General features: G+C 26.7%; 1 protein-coding gene across 1 annotated transcript; it reads right to left on the minus strand.

Annotated features, from left to right (window-relative positions):
- Positions 1–5,630: 5,630 nt before the first annotated feature.
- Positions 5,631–18,848, minus strand: LOC111622187 (protein eva-1-like). Its single transcript, XM_023364533.1, has 8 exons — positions 18,791–18,848; positions 18,299–18,513; positions 16,927–17,050; positions 13,645–13,794; positions 11,363–11,512; positions 11,090–11,269; positions 9,764–9,922; positions 5,631–7,912 (listed from the first exon to the last, which is right to left on the minus strand). Exons 1-8 carry the CDS (start codon positions 18,846–18,848, stop codon positions 7,590–7,592), a joined length of 1,359 nt encoding a protein of 452 aa, XP_023220301.1. The 3' UTR covers positions 5,631–7,589.
- Between the last annotated feature and the right edge of the window lie 1,702 nt (positions 18,849–20,550).

A 20,550-nucleotide genomic window follows, 5' to 3' on the forward strand; every position in this document is an offset into this window, starting at 1 on the left:
TCTGACATCGATAAATGACTTTGTAACGATGCTTCACGTTGTTTACTAGACTGTCCAGAAAGTCTCTTGGCAGTAATGCCCAGTATTGCAACAGGCAACTTTTAATTTCCCCGTAGATTTTGGGAAGGAGGATAGAAGATAATAAGAATTATCCTCAAAAACTTTACAAGTAAATACAGATGGAAGACAGGGTAACGACATGATCACTTCTTATAGTAGATACTTCTTGTCTCTATATGTTGTTCAATGATTTGAAGAGGATGCATAATCACTCTTCTTCGATGAAATTCTTTCTTACAATACTCCATAAAGCCTGATGTGTCTATACTAAGCCAGCAATACGACTGGTTTTACAATTCAAACTCGATATATGAACAATAATTTGTATAAGTAATAAATAAATAAATTATGTATAAATATAATGTCATGAATAGTAAAATTTCTCTAAGTGGCCAATGATAGTATAGGTTTACATTATTATTATTATTATAAATTATACTAAAATTAAACTGTCGTATCAACTTAATGACGGTGATTTATGTAAAGACTACTTGGAATATAATAATAATAATAATAAATTTAAGAATATCCTTTAAATGTATTTTATATAAAAGAGAAAGTTAACAAAATTTTGAAATGGTTGCCAAAATAACAAGACGCTTCTTACTTTTCCATTCATTTTTACTTCAGATTGGTAGAATTCCCGAGAAAGAAACAAAGGTTAGGTGTTTCACAAATGGCTTATTGGGGGTAAGAATGAGGAATCTCCGAATTCCATCAACCTCCTCTACATGTTTGGCGTAGTTGACTAAATTTAGATGCTAGCAGAGATTTTCTTAGAAAAGCACACTCTTCCGTCCTTTGCCGTGTATATTCGATGTGATGACGTTATAATCTTTGTCCTTTTGACCTCATTTGTCTCCGTTGTCACTGAAGAATTTAGACTGAACTAAGAAGAGCGATTCTTTAGGTAAATACACCTGAAAAAACTTTTTTGTTTTAAGAATAAGCGTGTAATCTGATGTACTTCGCATTTCTGCTTACTTTTCAACAAGTATTACTCACTATTCTATAGAAACAATTATAAAATAATATATTGAAATGTTTTATGAGTTAGTATTACAGTTATTTGGTCAATGAATACATTCATATATACAACTCGCTAATAATTAATTTCACTTTATCATTCTTTAACTGTAATCTTACTGTAATGGACTGGCTTGTTTCCAAATTTTTAGAAATATACTTCTTTCTATTAAATACTAAAATAAATTCTCTGGATGAAAAGTAGTTTCAAAACAAATTCTTGCCAAACAAAACTTTTTTTTCTAAATCTGAATAAAAAGAATAATAAAAAATCATGCTATCCTTCTCTGTTATGTTGATGAGAAGAGAAAACGAAAGAGTTATTTTAAAACAAACGTGGAATGGAATTTCCAAAGCATTTCTTTTCGATATCTTATACCACGAGACATTTTCTAATGTTTCAGAACATAGAAAATGTTGTAATTTCATAAGAACAAAGAAACTTTAATTCACTTTCTTCCAATAATATTCGCGACACTCTTCATTTATAATTACTACTTCCACTTTCTTTTAGATAAAGTTTACTAAAAAAAAATTGTAAATAATTTAATAATTTTAAGCTTAAATAATTATAAATATTTCATATTATTCTTTTCTTCATTAAAATTAATTAATTAATTTAAAAAAAAAACCCCGAAGAAATTAATGGTAATAAAGATTTAGTTTTGCATCAACTCTCTCTCTCACTTTCATAATTACCAACACTTATGATTTTTCTCTAAGATATAATCAGTTATAGCTATTAAATTATAAAAAAATATATATATTTTTCTCGGCTTTAATCACTAGCAAAAAAGGAAAAAAGAAAAAAAAAACCTCTCTTGATTACGATCATTTGCACTCAGTTGATAAAAATGTTGTAACAAACCTACTTCTTCAATAAGAATTATTACTCATCATAATTCGATTGAATGGTTGATTTTACTGTCGAATATGCCATTATTGCCAATCCCATAATTTAATGCTCTGTGTTATTTTAGTGGGTGAAGGTAATAAAGTCACTATTAATGGATTCAAATCTCTGCTATTAATGTAGAAGATTTGAAGTCGATCTGTCTCCAGGCAAACATGGTCACTAATGCCCTCATAAAGATGTTACAACTTCTTATCAAATAACAAGATATGAAAGCATACTTCAACACGCATTTTATTTTATGCTACGTTATTCATTTAGTTTTTAAAATGTATATATAAAATATACTTCGGGGTCCTATTACAAGAGACTAGAGAAATTTCACCCGAAGCCATTTTTGAAATATCTCTAGCTCTTTGTAGTGATTAAGGATGCTAACAGCTCAAAGTTTTTTTTTAAACATATTTTACAAAATATTAATGACCAGATACAAATCTGCTCTTTATAACGTGAATTAGTTATTTAAAATACATTTAAAAAACATGATTTAGTGTGATCTATGATGAAAGTATATTTCTTATTTTATAAGATTCGTACTTAACTATAAAATATTCATCTAAAAACTTTTTCATGTTTTTTTATGTCTTTATCGTATCTATTATTTTTTCTTTAACTTATAAAATTTTATTATATGCCTCTCTATAAAATCTTATATCTATACATTTACATTCACTTTTTACTTGTATTATGCTGATAAACAGTACCACTCCATTCTTTACAGTAAATTTTTCCAGTTTTTATTATATCTTTCGCTTTTTTCTTAATGCATTCGCCTTCTACCTTTTCTTATTCATCAGATTACGATAAAGAATGGAAATTATACAGTAAACAATGATAAATATATTAAAAAAAGGAAGAAAGTTTACAGTAAAAAAAAGAAACGATACAGTAAAAGTTTCACATTGCAAACATTCTTAAAAAACTTTATTGTACTTTTATGAGAAGAGTAAAGAAAGGAATTTACGTTTACACAATTAAGTAAATTCATCATAAAAAGTACAAAAAAACCTACAATATTTTACGAAATTTTCTTCTAATTATGTAAAAAAAAAAATTCTACAATTATTAATGTCATAATTTTACTAAAATGTTTTCCATTAAAACCTTGAAACTGTTTATTAGGCTGCAACGTTCAGATTGCAAACCTTTACTACGTCCGTCCGTCTGTCTATCCTTCGTTAATCTCGAGAATGGAGTGAAAACCGAGACTAGATATATGAAATTTCCATATAACATTTATTTTTTTGGAATATTTGTAAATATATAGAATTAATCAATCGTTAAATGTAAGTAAATATTATCGAAAGTCAGTTTAGTGAATCAACGAAAAACAAGTTGGATCTCATCAAGATTTCATCTTCAAGAAAAACATATGGTTGACTTAATTAAGCCAACAATCTGAAGGAAAGATTATAACCAAACATCGTTTCATTAGTTTCAATCAAGATTATTTTTCTCTCTCCTTTTATCAATAGAACACCTGACACAACCCATTTCGTTCTCTTGCTTTTGTATATTATCAAAAACAAATTTTATTTTATTTTAAAATAAATTTCACTTGAAAAACTTTAAATTGTGTATTGAAAGTTTAATATAGTCTAAATTTATTTTATGACGAGATATTTTTTATGAAAAAAAAATTGTATTTTTAAATATTTTAAATCTTAATTTTAGTGATTTTGTAGTTTTTAAAGTGGTAAATTATAATTTTGTTTACTTATAAAAGTTGAAAAATTCATTGGAAATGAGGAAAATATTAAAAATTTATTTATAAATTTATTTTCTTCAATTTATTTTACTTCTTTAACAAATTTAATCGATTTTTATTTCTCTTTTTCTTCGTTATTTTCGTTCAAAGTTAATACATGAATATTTTATTATTTACTACATCTTTATATCGTACTGTGTATATAAGTAAATTATAATTCACGTATCGAGTGAAAGTAAATTCAATTGGGAATAAGTCGCTCTAGGAAAAAATATACAGAGTTGTTTTCATATTGACATGAATTTTTTCCTTTCAAATTAAGAATATTGCCTTCGGTTATTATCTTTTAATTTATTTTAATATGTATAATTCCTATTTCAATAATAAAGTTATGTTAGGTTTAACCATATGATACAGTATACAAAAGGAGGACATGTCTTTCAAAATAAAAACATGTCCTCTTTTTTGGATACATATGGAGGACGTTAGTTTGACTTTAAAAATATCTCCCTCTATTCAAACACAGCTGTATTGTCCTCTTTTTCAAAATAATTCATAATTTTTCATCTTCTAAACCTGGATAATTTTCCTGTTCCTCTATTCTTACATACATTTCACCATACATCAATTGGGTAATACCGAACCTCCTTCTTCCAGTACTGTCCTAGTAATTGTGACCAAGGACTGTAATGGTGTTACTTGCAACACCTACGAATTATCGAGCTTTGCTAGTTGTAGGGTCAAACAAACAGGATAAGTCGAAGAGTATGTATCAGATAAAATAAAAACCACCCTGGTCATCTGGTCTACGAGGAGGATTAGTTATTCGTCTACATAAATAAACTCAGAAAAACTTCAGGAAATTTCTAAATCCAGAAAATCTTTACATTACATTTAAAAAACAATAAAAATTTAATGAAAATTCATATGAAAACTATAAGATGTATGGCAAAACTCGTAAATGAGAAGAGAAGATAAAAACTCGTTTAATTCGTCTAACGTTTAATTTACATTATTTTCAAAAAAAACAAAAAAAAATTGTATTTTTCAAAAGGAAAATCCAGTTAGTTAATTATCAATGTTAACAAGCTACCATTTTAGTTAATTTAATTACTTTTCTTCGTTTTTATCTTCTTTAGTTGATAGGTGATCAAGAGGATGATGCCTTAAATTGTTACTAATTTGAAAATGCTGCTTACTTCATTTGCATTTTAGTTGATATCATTTCCATTAATTACATTTAATACGATTAACTGTTTAATAATAATAATTTCAAATTATAAAATTTGATTACTATTATTTTTTTCTTGTGTTTTTTTTTTCTCCTTTACGTTTCGCAGTTCTTAAAAGAAACTTTTAAGTAAAATAATAATACCATTAGCAAATGTGTTTTCTAAGGTGTTAATTTTAATATACAAATTATACAAATCATTAATTTTTCACATTTACCATGGGATAGTTTCTTAATGAAACGAATTGCAAATGTCTCTTGTTATTAAGACGAATCATTAATAATTTTAAAAATCCATTTGTACTAATTGCAACTAAAACCAATTATTTTCGTCAACATTTATTAAACAAAATATAATCTTTTAAGTTAAATAAATATAAATGATCTTTAAAAATATTGTTTCGAGGGAATTTTAAATTTCTCTATTTTTAATTCAATTCGAAATATTCATTTGTTCTCTTGAGAATAAAGTAAATTGTTACTTTCTTTTTATCTTAATATAAAACGTATTATCGAGTGAAATTAATAATATTTATTTTATACAATAATTTTTATTCGCGATAATATATATAAGTTAATTAAAGAACTTGTTTAAATTGAATAAATTTCGTAATTAAGAGTAGAAAATTATTATTGTTTTTATACTTTGATTATTAATTGGTTTAACGTTTCATAAACCACACAATACTATGTTACATGTTTTTGTTTTATTAAGAAGACATTCTTGTACTGAAATCAGTTACAAAAAGTCACCTTTATAATATTCTAGGGCTTAAAAAATGGTGGATGAAGGAAGATATGTGTTGTTTTTTTGCCAATTTATCAATCGAACTGATGCGAACGTTTCCACAACAACGATCCTCTTTATAACGGAAATTGTAGAGAGTTCGTTTTCATTTATGTATTATATGTAAAGTCGAGCATACTTAAAAGAATCGAGAATAAACAACATCAATTATATATTGAAATTGCAGAGATCAAACGAATATTTACTAAATATTTCACCATTTTGGATGCTGTAGTCAAATGAATCAATTTTTGTTTTTTTCCTCCCTTCTCCAAATTTTAAAGGTAGTTTACTTTTTAAAAAATAAATTTGATAAAACAAACTTTTAATTCTCTTTATCCATTTTTGTAATAAATAAAATACGATATTCTTGACAATTAAATTTCCGTAATTAACAGGAGTTTTGTTCCGGTTATGATGGAAACACACGCAACTGGATTCGTTATCAAACTTATCTTCCCATTAAATTTTTGGGAATAGAAGGATCATTTGGGATTTTACAAACTAAATATCTTCATGTTTACACAATTTTCCATATAAATTATATTAAAAGTGATTTGTATGACAAAGATTTCTTAACATAAAACTACTGGTGAGAATATTTCTACATGATGTTTGGAAAGTTACGTGAGAATATAATGTGGTTCTGGACCAGTACTGATTTAATAATTCGAGGCAATTCAAACAATACGAAAATAAAGTAAATATCTTATAAATGATGATTGTAATAATTAAATATTTTTATTCCTTTTTAACGTGACTCGATTCATTAAATCGATACTGGCCATTCAAATAGTGAAGAACCACTAATCTATATATATATAAGTACACATTTTTCTAAAGATATGCTTCGATATGCTTGGTTGTCACATGGTTTTCTGTATAAAAGAATTTCGAAACAACAAAGAAAAAAAATAAAACAAAATCCACTACTTCAATGCATTCTTGAATGTGAGAACGCAAATAAAAAAATAACAAATAAAAAAATTTCGACAATAACAACAACAACAAATGTACATACAATACAGTCTTTCCTAAATGAAATATTGTTTTTTTTTCAATACTGTACTTATGGGCTTCCAGTTCTGTATACAGCGGTTGTGCACAGTAGCAGCTTGTACAATATATATATAAGGTACTATGTATTGGCAGATGTTACTGAATTAATACAAGTAACAGTGTTATCACTCCGAAAAATGTTGAGGCCTTACAATAAAATGAGTAACTATATACAACAGTTGTAATGACTGTAAGAACTTTATTCTTCTATACACTCAGTTCATAATACGAATTGGGTTTTTCAAATATCAATCAAATTTTTTTTCTCTACCATTTTCATCATGGTTTAATTTAAGAAAATGTTATTGCACAAAGAAAACAAATTTACAAAATTTTTTTATTTGTGTATAATTGGTCATTATTTAAAAAATTGAGCTTTAGTAATTTGATATGAATCAGGAAGACACTGAATATAAACTGCTACAGTGCACAAACACTCAGGATAGGAAACGTGTTTTATAAACGAAACAACCATGTAGTTCCTGACTGAAGCACAGAAGCACATAGTAAAAACAACCAATAGATCTTGACTTATATTAGTTGTCTTCATCATCATCATCATCATCAGTATCAACAATGACTCAAATTCCACCGGAATTTTTTAATGAATACTGCATACCTCAATGACTGGAGATAAACGATCAAATCTTCAGAACATAGGTCATCTAAATAGCATATCCATCAGGGTCAGGATCAAGTCATAGATCACAATTTCTATAATACACATGTACATAATGGGACTTATGTTGTACTGATATGACCAGTTTTGTTGTACTCGATACAATTAGATTTTGTCCACATCTCACTAACTATAGTAATAGTTATTGAGACTCCTTCCCATAGGAGCTCTTGGATAGGTATCGCTATCTTGTCTTCTCATTGTTGACCTGTTGGTCCCATATCTGATGACGTCGACACCATTATCGGGTCGATCGGAGGTGTCGAAATGATCTAAATCAGAACCATCTTCCCCAAATGCAGTTGGAATTGTATCAGTAATGTTAAGATTTGCTCGTTTGCGTTCTTTTCGCTTCAAGATATATAGTCTAACTGCTAGAACCACCATAAACGTTAACAGACCGGCTCCCAAACTTAACGTCAAGTACAGAATGAATTTCTCCTTATTTTCTATAAAAGAAAAATAAATAAATAAATAAGAATTCATTAATTATTATTTTATATAAAAACAAAACAATAGCTCAAACAATACATAGTACAAAACAATAGCTCAAAAGTCACCAATGAATTTTTCTTAATTTCTTTTTAAGATTAGGAATATATAAAAATTATATTTTTAATTAATATTTTGTTGTAAAATGAATGGAAATTAATTAAAGTTTCATTACTATATTTTATAATTTAGGAAAATTGATTAAAGTGTCCATAAATATTCTCCTGTATTCATAAATATTTCATATGTAAAATTTAAACTGTTATAAATGTGTTTATAACCACTTTAAATTTAAAAAAAAATTGTTCTTTTAGGTGTTTGTTATTAAAAATATTTAAAAATTCAAGAAAGAAAAAATATATTTGTCATTGGAGATCAACGATTTTTTTGTGAGTGTTGATGAAATGAAATGATGTCACGTGCCTCCTGTTTCGTTAGGACGAAAAAAAAGGGATGAAAAAGGATTAGAGTTGTATGTGACCCTTTCAAATACATCAAAGATTTCTGAAAGGCAAAATCCTTTTATAAAAATATAAATATTTTCGGCTTCCTTTTAAACATTTAAAGACGTAATTTAAAAAAATTAAATCAATATTATACTTTAAAAAAAAATGTTTTTATGTAATTTCTATAAATATCAGATGGGTGGTGTTTATATTAACATTTTACGTTAAAATATCTTCAAATTACTGTATTAATTAAATTATTATAATTAATGCATTTGAATTTTATATACACATGTCAATTAAATTATATTACAAACCTGTATATCAGGGATTCACAACTGGGACGATTAGACTACCCTGAGAATAATGGAATTTTGAAAGGGTCAAGGGTTAATTAGGGGAGGGTCGTTGGAAAAATCATATACTTATTGGTGTATACTTTTACGAGAATTTCAGGTAAATAAATATACATTATACATAATGCATATCTGCTATATTATAGGAGATATGCATTTATAAGGATGTACAAGACAGATATAGGAATACATATGAATATAAAGTATATATTATATACTTTATATTCATATTATTATATTAATTATATTATATATTATATTAATATATTAAAGTATATATTATATACTTTATATTTATATGTATTCTAATACCTGTCTTATATATCCTTTGTATGTCTTATGTATATGTGACGAAAACCTCTTATATACACCACACACATTTCACAGATATATACTTATCTGATAAAGATTTCGTGTAAATATGTACACCTGTACCATGTATAACTTTTATATATACTTAACGCATTTAGCATATTATATCTTTTCCCAATTGATTTCCATATTAATTGCAATTTTACATGGGAAATGTAATTAAGTATTAAATCAATCAGACTCTAAGAAAACGTCAGTTAATTAACCGATCGGTTAGGTAATTGTCATTTGTGTAACGGACTGTTTAACGCACCAGTTAAATTACTTAATCAATTGTTAAACTAACGAATATATTTTTATAGAAGATCGATACTAGACCATATTCAACAAAAGTAACTATCATCTTACACAGAAACTAAAATGATTTATTAATTAAAAAAATAAAGTAAGGGAACGTTATTAATCTATATTTAACACGTGATGCCTAGAGTCATTATAAATAGTTCAAAAACAATTTAATTGCGTCACAATGACTATTATTCTTCAAACATAGTACTAGCTATTTTGTATTCTGTTAAGCTCACATACGTTAATTATGTATAATTCAGTAACATTATCTTCAAGACACGAAAAATGATTTGCTATTTCTAACAAGTTCCTCTCTATGATTAAATCTAATAAATATTCTTCTCACCTTTGATAAAATTGTAAGCGGAAATCCATTCTGTCAGGAACCCAATGACTTTTTGGTCATCGACCACGGTACAGTTAACGTCTGGAAATTCCTCTTCGATGTTCTCATCGCTTTGAATATCTGTTTTTTGAGTTGTTCTGATTTCATCTCTGCCGAGGTCTGTAACATTTTAATTAATATATTCGTGTGTTGAATAATTAAAATATCACTAAATCTTAGTTTATTATTAGTATACTTTTTTTAAATGAAAAATATATAATTTGACCCTGTAAGTGGTGTAATAAATGGGTTAGATCACTGTTTGATATCAGCACCTACGTTCTTCGATAACATGCCAAATTTTACATTCTTTTTTTGTCTGGGTCTTTGGGTGGACGTGTCAATATACTAAGGGTTATCCTTTAAGTCGTTGTAAACAAGTAACAGAAGGGTGTCACTTATTTACAATGACTTATATGAATATATTAATAAATAAAGACCACCCAAAACCTAGTGTTAACTACGAGTCCATCCAAAGACAAAAATACATATTTAGTAGTTTGTCGGGTGGGATCCGAATCCACACCCTTATCGTCGAAGACTATCAGATCAAAACGACTAAACAACTTTAGAAAATAAAAAAAAATTCAAACAAAAAGTTAATACCAGAATAGAAACCGAACCCATGACTTTCATAAACACAATTTCTATGTTTCATTCTCGTTTTTCCCTTTAGATCAGGGGTTCTTAACCTTTTTTCTTCCATGGATCCCTTCTCGGAATAGTGTTTTTAAATGCATAAAATAAAATTACAACCAGTTATATAGAAATACACGTATTAAAATTTAAAAAAAACACATGATATAGTGATATACGTGCTTTTTCTTAACACAATAACACAAAATTAAGTTGATTTTTTACTCTTCCAAGTCCACCGATCCCTGGTTAAGAACCACTGCTTTAGATGGACTTCTAATTAGTATACTAGGACCTTTACTTTATTCAATAATATATTTTTTATATTATACTAATCCACATAATACCTAAAGTTATTCAAAATAAATAAAAAAAAATAGAAAAGACAAATCTAGTTTTTATACGACTTTCAAAATATTAGATCCTGTTGGAAAATTTACAGACTTTTACATAAATCTCTCTTAAAATTCCTATTTTCCAGACATGATTTTTTAGTACACGGTAAACCAATGAATAAAATATTTTCAGCGAAACGTAGAATAAGGAATTTCGTATAGGAATATACTGTATCAACTAGGAAGCTCGCGTATACCTTTAAAGTATCGTAATAATCAATTTAAAATTGTTACTTTGATTTAAATATCGACTTACCCGGAACATATTTAAACGATGGAGTAAATTTAGAGTCCTCTAAACCTCTATCTGCAGACGTTGGCGTGACTGGAACGTAACGTGGTGCCTCAATAAAACCCGTGTAATCACTATCATCAGGCTGATCTTTACCATCTTCGCTTCCTCCCAAATCTAAATCTTTTAATATCTCTCGAGGAACTAAAGAATTACATTTTTAATCAATTTTTTATAGTATAATAGTGGAGTTTGAATGTATATAAAAACGTGAGAATCAATCAGGTGGTTACTTACCGCATGTATATACCACCTTTAGAAAGAGGCTGTTGCCTTTAGGACAACTGGGATTTCCAAATGTTCCAACATCAGCTCCGATAGAACATTTCCTTCTCCCATGACAGCTGCTCATGACAGTTTCAGTAGCATAACTTACTTGACAGTCAGCTGTAAGTAATAGCTTTTGTTATACACTTATGCTGAACAGTTGTAAGTTTATTTCGTGCTAAGTGATTTCGATTCAAAGTGTAATACTGCTGTGCAAATATGCAATTCGCTTCGATGAACTCGAACCTTAAAATGGTAAATGACAATTGGAATTTTAAAGTGGAATTTAATCTTAATGCTCCAAATCATGAATCATTTTACGTTCATTCCTATTTGACTCATCGTTACTGTTGAATTTAAAATGTAATTATCTAATACAAGATCTTGATTTTCTTAAAAGCACGATGGTTTATTAGGTCCAAATAAGGCCGACTGAAAGTTTTGAGGGGCCTCGGTAAAACGTTATCAGTGGGGCCCTTCCGAGACTCGAAAAACTCGACGTCTGAGCCTTTAAGGCCCCTATAAATGCGTCCATGTTAAATAGCTCTTTATTAAAAGGCCCCTTATGAAAGAGGCTACAAAATCTAATGAAATTATTTTATTAAATTGCTTAGAAATCGACTAAAAATTCAAAAAGTTAGAAGAGATAAAAACTATTGATCGGAGCAAATAAATTAAAATAAAAATTTTAATCTAAATTTAATATAATTTTATTTAAATAATATCCATTTTAAATTAGGAATTTAATTAAAATTTATTAAATTATTGACTCGATCATCAATAAAATTTAATTAGTAAATTAAATTTTATTGATGATCAAGCGTTATTACATTGATAATTGAAGAAAAATATCATTCAACGTTATAACAGATGCAAAATATAAGATATAAAATAAATAAAAGTAAATTTTTTAATTAAATTAAAAAAATAAAGTAAAATAAAAGGAATTTTCAATAAATTAAAAATCTAAACTTTATAAAAGAATGATTCATTTTTTATTTATTAAATCCCTCCGCATCCTCTCTTTATAGAAAGGATGCGGAGGGATAAGGAGGGAGGAAGGGTAAAGATAAGCAAATAAATAAATAAATAAAAAGGGATAAAGATGTAAAGAAAATCCCGAAGAAAAGATGGAAAATTTCTTTAATTTTTTAAATTTATNTTTGTTAATTTCTTATAAAAGTTGAACAATTTACAGTAAACTGAAATTAATTTCCTTGCTAATTATTCACTAGAATAAACCCAATTACTTTAATACATAGAAGAAAAATATCATTCAACGTTATAACAGATGCAAAATATAAGATATAAAATAAATAAAAGTAAATTTTATAATTTAAATTATTTAAAAAAAATGAAATCTTAAGAAAGGAACCAACACGATTTAGATTGTCTAGAAGATGAAAAGATATCAAAGATATTTAATCTTCGTAAGCATCATAAAATTTTTTGGGTATTAAAATCCATTCATAGAATATTTTCTTCCATTTAAAAAATGCATTAAAAGGTATACAATGCTGTTAGTCAATAGTTTTATCTTTAAAGTCTAGCTTTATATATATATATTTAAAGTGTTAGAGAATTGTAAAGGACAAATTGAACACGCGTTTTGTGTCAGACAGTTTGTTCCTTGCAAAGTCTTATTGTTAATGCCGTGACAAGATGAATAGCGTGTTTGTACATAAAAGAAGTTTGTCTTTTGTATATGCCATTTAATCATTCTTCACGTTGTATAAGCTAGATGCTTTACTTCAAAAAATTAAAAAAAAAATTCCAGAAAAAAAAAATACTCTAGAACCAATGATGGTAATTTAAGAAGTGTTTTCTAAAGAATCTCGCGGTTTATTCGAGTATTATTACGTTGCTACCAATTAAAAGACATTTAACAAGTGTGGAGTAATAAAAAAATAAATTACAAAGACTCCATTGTGTTAAACTTGTTTTAAATTCTTTAAAGTCTCAAACTTTAGATCAATTTACTTCATCTTTCTGTCTTAAATATCAAATTTTATAGGGTTATATATATGTTTTCTTAATATTTAACTACTGGATAGTTTTTTTTTAATTTATTTATATCTAATTTATAGAAGTTTAGTGTCTTTAAATTAACGTTTTCTTATCCTAAAAGGTATCTTTATTCGTTCACGAATGGAGAAAGAGAAGCTTGTAATACTTGACATCCAATACGAAAGTTAATATTAATTTCTTTTTTTTTTAAAGATTATTTTAAGATAAAGATAAACATATGGCACCTTGATTTTTTGAATCCTTTGGCTGAGGACATTCTGCTACTCCATAATGTGTTCCACCAAAGGCAGCCGAATAAATAACAATCCTCAAGGATTTGTGACATCGAAGACGAAGTCTATCTCCCTCACATACGATTTTGTTATAGAAGGTACCTGAAATTTTACATAAAAATTATTTATAAAATAAATAGAATGTGTAATTCAATAATATATAATATTTCTATTCCTATTTACACANCATAAACAGTAATTTTCTAGTCAATAATATAGAAATGATTTAAAAAATATAAATAAATTTATTCCTGATCTCATAAAAAATAACAAAAAAAATTGTTACGTGAAAATATATCTACAGGTAACATCGAATATAAAGAAAAAAAAGAGTTTGAAATTACCAATCAAGTATTTTAACACGTAATTTTGCGTGACGTTAAAAGTACGTGCCACGTTTCATACATCGTAGGAATTGAAACATCAACAAGACTATAGAATCATTACCATAATAATTATCGAATTTTAATAAATTAAATACACGAATAAACTCATCTATATAATGATACTAAAGCAGAAACAATATGCCATAACAATTTTTGTATGCAAGTATTCTCCTTCGTACGCCTTATTTAGCTAAACATTAACAGAGCAATCGTTCCCCCCCAATCAAAGTTTTGAAGAGTTGCCTAGGTTACCGATACCACTTAAATGCTGTCAATAAGTGGCACAGGTGAAACAGTCAGGTATTTTTTTTCCACATCGATGATTGGTACATCTGGTGTATTGGTTACTAGATTGCTTTTGTTATTTTGATATGGGCTTAGAGATTTTTATGGATGGTCAACTAATAACGTACTTTCAAACAAAACTATCGACAAATCCTTAAATAAGATTTGTTTTCTCGTATCGAATCTACTTTCCACACTCGAATAATACACTGAAATCTATCTTTAATAATAATATAAAATGTTTTTTTAACGTGGTAAACGTGGTTATTCTCTTTATATATTTATACCACGTCGTGCTGAAGTTCCAGCGCATTGCAAGTGTATAAAAAAAAGATAAAAAAGCAAACGAACAAAATTAGAAGATACTTTGAAGCTTTTCCTAAATCTTAGCTGAAGTCTTTAAATGCCAAGAGATATTTGGGAAGTTTCAAGTACGCTAAAAGATTGTAAAAGCCAACTACATGTCCAGATAAGCTCTCGGTAACGAGACAGCAGCAGATGTCTTTGTGTCATAAAGTTTTAAATATCCCGAAGGTCCCGTTTCTCCCTAATAAACATCATATAAGGTTCTTCTCAAAATCTGTCATCGAACATCTGTACTTTTCTTTAACACAAAGTAGCAGTTATGATTAATTGAAGCTGGCTTTTTATTAAGGAATCCAAAACGGAATTTTTTAAAAGTTAAATTTTTCAAGTAAATTAATAATTATATTAATATTTTAAACACGTTTAAATTTAGTAAATTGCTAGATAAATAAGTTAAAAAAAAAATAGTTATTATTTGCCTACGTTTATTTTTAGAATAAGTTTAATGCATTTTTATTCTATAACATAGAATTTTTTAGCTATTATTCTTTGAACGAAATTGCAGCTTTGCTACCAGATTTTAAGGGAAAAATAATATAAAATAATTAAAAAATAGTAAAAACTCTTTTTATAAAAACATTATTCTAACGAATGACTTTAAAAACTTTAAAATTTCACTTAAATTCTTACCAGAAATTAAAAATTTAACAACCAAAACTCCAATCGAAATATGCAACAATATGACATAAACGATAGAACATGCAACAAAAATTCAAAACAAGAAAAAAATTTATAAAATAAAAGCTTATAAAACAAATAAAAACGTTATTTTAAATTAACAAAAACACTAAAAATTAAAGAGAAATAATGAAATAATTAGTAAAAAATCAAGGAGGAATTATGCAATAAAATTCAGAACACTCGAAGATTAAGTAAAGGATAATAAAATTCTAAAAAAAAAATTTTTATTTAAAAAGTTAAAATCCATATGAAAGATGGAGTAAACTTAAATATTAAATAGCTTTAGAATTTAAATTTTGAAATTTAAAGCTATTACCATATATTTTATTATATAATCACTGGCTACTTACAAGATAAACATATATGTGTATGTACTTTATATATATCTGAATAAATGGATGTTTTGAAAACCAACAAACCGTTTAGAGTTTCCACATTCATAAAATGAGCTTATTCTTTAAGATGATAAAGAATTACTTTACCTTATCGAAAAATTACAATGGTAAACCTTCATTTTTACATGAAATTTTATGAAAATTTCATCGAAAAAATTAAAAAAATTTTTAAGAATATTTATTAAATTTTATAAATCCTTTAAATATATATTNTTCAAAAATAGTCAATGTATTTTCTATTTGATATAGAATGGAAACGTGTAAATAAATTATCTTTAATATATAAAAGAAGGCAAACATTCTCTTGGTGACAGGCACAAATTAAACATTCGATTTTGAAAGAACTATTAAACATGATAAATTCAATTGTGTAATGTTGGAATTAGAAAGTCTTCACACAGATTCGATTAGTGACATGCAAAAATGAAATTATGTTACGAAGAACAATTAAAAGAAGCTAATTAAATAATAGATAATAAGGATTTTTGACAATAAAAAAAACCTGTAAAGTGACTAAATTTCTATCACTTACACTACATACAAATTACGATTTTATTGACTATTCCACTAAATACTATCATCATTGACAGATTCAATTAAAACGTCTTAACTCATTAATTTCTTTAGTGAAAATTGCTTTTTTTTAATTATTTTATAAATGGAAATTTTATAGAAATTTAAAAAAAAATGAAATTAAATTCAATATTTAAATTTCTGAAAGGTTAAATTAAAAGATGAGTGCTTTTACAGTTGTTAAGAACTTAAGTATAAATGTACTGTAACGGTATTATAATAAAGAAAAAAAGTCAGAACAATAAATTTTAATTAAATTTAAACGTTATTAAAATTGATAAGAAAATAAAATTTCATTTTTTTTAATATATAAGTCTTAATTTTTGACCATTTATTGCACACAAAATATAGTGATGTGCGTGTCATTTGATGTCAGTTACAGAAACATATGTGTTTATATGCATATCTTAAGCTTTTCAATCATACAAAAGATTTATATTATAAAATTAATAGCAATATTATCAAGAAATTATGAATTTACAACCATTTTTTTTTTTGCTTGGTATTCACTCAAAGTCGATTCGAAGTTACGTGTTGGATTTACTTACTCGGTCGGCATTTGAATGCTACTTCAGCATACTTCCTGACACCTGGACAAGGGTCGCTACCAAAAGATTCTGGAGACGTCGTCAACTGGCAAACTTGTTGTTCCCTGCAAGCAGCTTCAATTGTCTGCAAGAAGGAATACTATACTGATCATCAAGATTATCCGTGTGAAAGATTTCTTTCACCTCAAACTCATATAAATACATAAAAATTAACAATATAAATATATATATAGATAAAAGGCATTTTGTATTATTAAAGAAGCATTGGGATATATTGAGAAAAGATCAATCATATTGACGAAAAGTTAGTCATAGTAGCATTAATAATTACTAGATTGCTATGATATCATGCCGATCACGATATCAATATAACGTGATTAGTCATCGATTTGCAATTCAGAACAAAGCAATTCATTAACCATTTGCATATAAAAATTAATTAAAGCGCATGTACTATTTAATTAACTGTAGAAGATGTCAGCATTATTCAATATGCCTTCAAAGTGAATTTTAAGCTAATAAGTGTCAAATTTTTTTTTAATTTTCATGTTAATTAAAATGTTTAGAGGTAATATAAAGTAAATAGAATATTTAAAAATTAATATTATTTCATGATTTTTTTATTGAGGAAACTAAACTACAACTAAAGTAAAATGATTTTTATATATTTTAGAAAAAACTTTATAAGATTTTAATTTAATTAAAGCACAGTAAAGTAGATTTATTTCTTATTTACCTTACTTTACTTTAACAAAAGTCGGGAAAGTTATAGGAAAAAAAATTTAGAAGCAAATGTATTGAATAAAAGCAATTGAAGATCTGAAAAGAATCTTAAGATACAATTCCCCTTTTTTTGTACTTTAGAAAAGATTTTTTTAAATAAAAGAATTACTTTCGCACCATTTCTCAGTCCAACTTTAAGATATTCCAAATTCTCACAGCGCTTCTTAAATGCTGGAATGTTTTATCTAATGCAAACTTACAACAAACTAAACGAATTCGAAGTTGATTTGAGCGTGAAGTAAATACAAAGCTTTATTTATTTGTTAATTTCTTATAAAAGTTGAACAATTTACAGTAAACTGAAATTAATTTCCTTGCTAATTATTCACTAGAATAAACCCAATTACTTTAATACATATATAATATATTTTTTCCCCAAGTGCAAATTAGTAAAGTTTCGTATAACATTTAACAATACTAAAACCACTTTATGGATAAAGAAAGAAGAAAAATGATTTAATTTAAGGAAGATTTATGAGTTTTTGATACAAAATTTTATTCATTCAACTTCTATTCTTATTACATCAACGATTCTATTTATCTTTTAATAGAAAATCAACACCAATGTAGACTAAAACTTTTATCTTACCCTGAGAGCTTCCGAAGCGAAACAATTTGTGGTATCATTATCCAGGAAATAGCTTTCTCCCGCTAATTCTGGGGGACAAAGCTGATATGAAGGCACGTTGCGGCCATATTGTGCTAAATAGATGCTGATAACTGTATCTGGAAAGCATTCGATCCTTAATTCGTCTCCATCGCACGCATGAACTTGAAAGGTGCGTAAAGTACCCGAGAGAAGAGCTATAAAATATATTTATTTTCATTAAAATATACTGATCAATTGCTTATTATACGTATAAGTATATTTATTTTTTTTTAAATATTAAAATATATTAAACCTCGAATTTAAACTCATCAATTTATAATTAGTTCTTCTGGGAAAAATCACAGATGGGAAGGATTAAAAGATTTGACAATCAAACGGATGCATTTAGTAAATTAATGTTGTTATATTTTTAAAATTTCGTCCAGACATACTAACAAATCATTTATGTTATCGGTAAGATGATTAAACAACTTCTGTTTAAACTTCTCCAAAGCACAACTGGAGTCATATCTGCATTATTCATATCCATTATGTATCAGTAATTTGAGTAAAGATGATTTGTCTCCAGAGAGAAAAGATGAGCACAATACATTATATTAAGAGGAATTAACGAAATTATTGCTGCTATTTTAAAAACATTGATTGATGTCGTTCGAGTGTAACACAGTAATATGTTGCTATTAAATCCTATCAAAAATGATTATGTTTTGATTAAAATCTTTACAAAATACATTTTTAAAGAAAAGTAAATTTTAATAAACTTATCTAAATTTTAAATATGATGTTACAACATTAACATTTTATTTATTTATTTTTCAATTTTTATATAAAATTTCATTAAAAATTTACTAGAGCGCCTGTAAATTATGTTTCACTGCCTAACTTGAAAGTTTCACTGAAAAGACAACCGTAAAAAATGACATTAATTAAATAAAAAAATTAATTAAAGTATTTTAAAAATTTTAAACAATTAAATAACTAATTGATATACTAAATAAAAATATATAATAATGAATTTATTAATTTAAAAACTACTCATCAAATATTCATTAAGAGAATGTCAAATTAATCTTTCGAGAGACGTATAAAAATATTATATTTCCATATAAATTTATTAATATATAATAAAAGCAAATGCTAACTTGACATATTTAATGACATTAAAGCAAATTTTAAACCAATTAATTACCGGTAACAGCAGAAAATATTCCATTTAATCAACGAACTTGACGAATCGAATCAGAGAAAATTTGATACCAGAATTTTAAAACATTTTATTAACAATTAATTACGTTCCAAATACGGTTACTTTGCTTAAATTATAATATAAAGTATCTAAATTCTTGTATCTACGTTGAACATCTCTCCTCGTGCCAAATAAAACAGAACGAATTCTTTTATGCGGTTACAAGAATATCATAACCGTAACACAGGGGGAAAAAAGAGAGAGAGAGAAACGTTTCATTTAAATAATTGTTAATAGAAACGTTAAACTTAATTATAAATCATCCAGTTATTTAAGGAAATAAAGGAAATTTATTAAGAAACAAGAGAAACTTTCCAAAGAAGAAGGGAAAAAAAAGAAGAGGAAGAAGAATGGTGGAACGTCTAAGTGAATATTCTCGAGAGCTATCCTATTCCAAAATAGAGTTGGCGGGGTTATATTTTTCTATCTAGAAAGGCAGAGCGGTCGTTTTCCCAGAAAGGAACTGCCCCACATAACAACAGACAGGCTATAAAAAGTCGTAGAGAAATAAAAAAGGAACCGGTGGTGGTGGAAGAGCTCGATCCANTAAATTTAAAGTTAGTTGCTAACGTACCAAAGTTAGAATTTACTGATTTTATTATCAATTTTGATAATTTAACTCTTGTATTTTTATTGTAAAATAGAAAAATTGGCATTTTTTAAGATGATAATTTGTATTTTTTTTATTTTTTGCGGATTAAAATCGCATTAAATCGGAAATTTTTATTGAGATAACTCACAATTATAAATTTTTATACAAAAGAGAAAAATTCTGTTGAAATTATCGAGAGTTCTTTGACATTTCTAAATTTCTATTGCATTATATTAAATTGTGCGGCAGGGAATTCGAGAATATAAATGAAATTATGCAGAAGAAATCGCGGATATAAAGGAAAATTTTCGATTAAAAATGCAAGAAATAAATAGAAAGTTATGCAATAGAAATTGGGGTAGAGAAAACATACAATACAGTTTAAAAGATAAG

The sequence above is a fragment of the Centruroides sculpturatus genome, unplaced genomic scaffold (genome assembly GCF_000671375.1).
Source record: "Centruroides sculpturatus isolate CEXI.00-Female unplaced genomic scaffold, Cexi_2.0 scaffold311, whole genome shotgun sequence".
Taxonomy (NCBI): domain Eukaryota; kingdom Metazoa; phylum Arthropoda; class Arachnida; order Scorpiones; family Buthidae; genus Centruroides; species Centruroides sculpturatus.

Coding starts and splice junctions, on each gene's coding strand:
- LOC111622187 (XM_023364533.1), bottom strand. CDS start 18,848: ATGGATATGAATAATGCAGATATGACTCCAGTTGTGCTTTGGAGAAGT. Junction 11,270..11,362: donor AAAGGTGGTATATACATGCG/GTAAGTAACCAC, acceptor GTAATTCTTTAG/TTCCTCGAGAGATATTAAAA. Junction 7,913..9,763: donor CGCTTACAATTTTATCAAAG/GTGAGAAGAATA, acceptor TTTCTTTTATAG/AAAATAAGGAGAAATTCATT.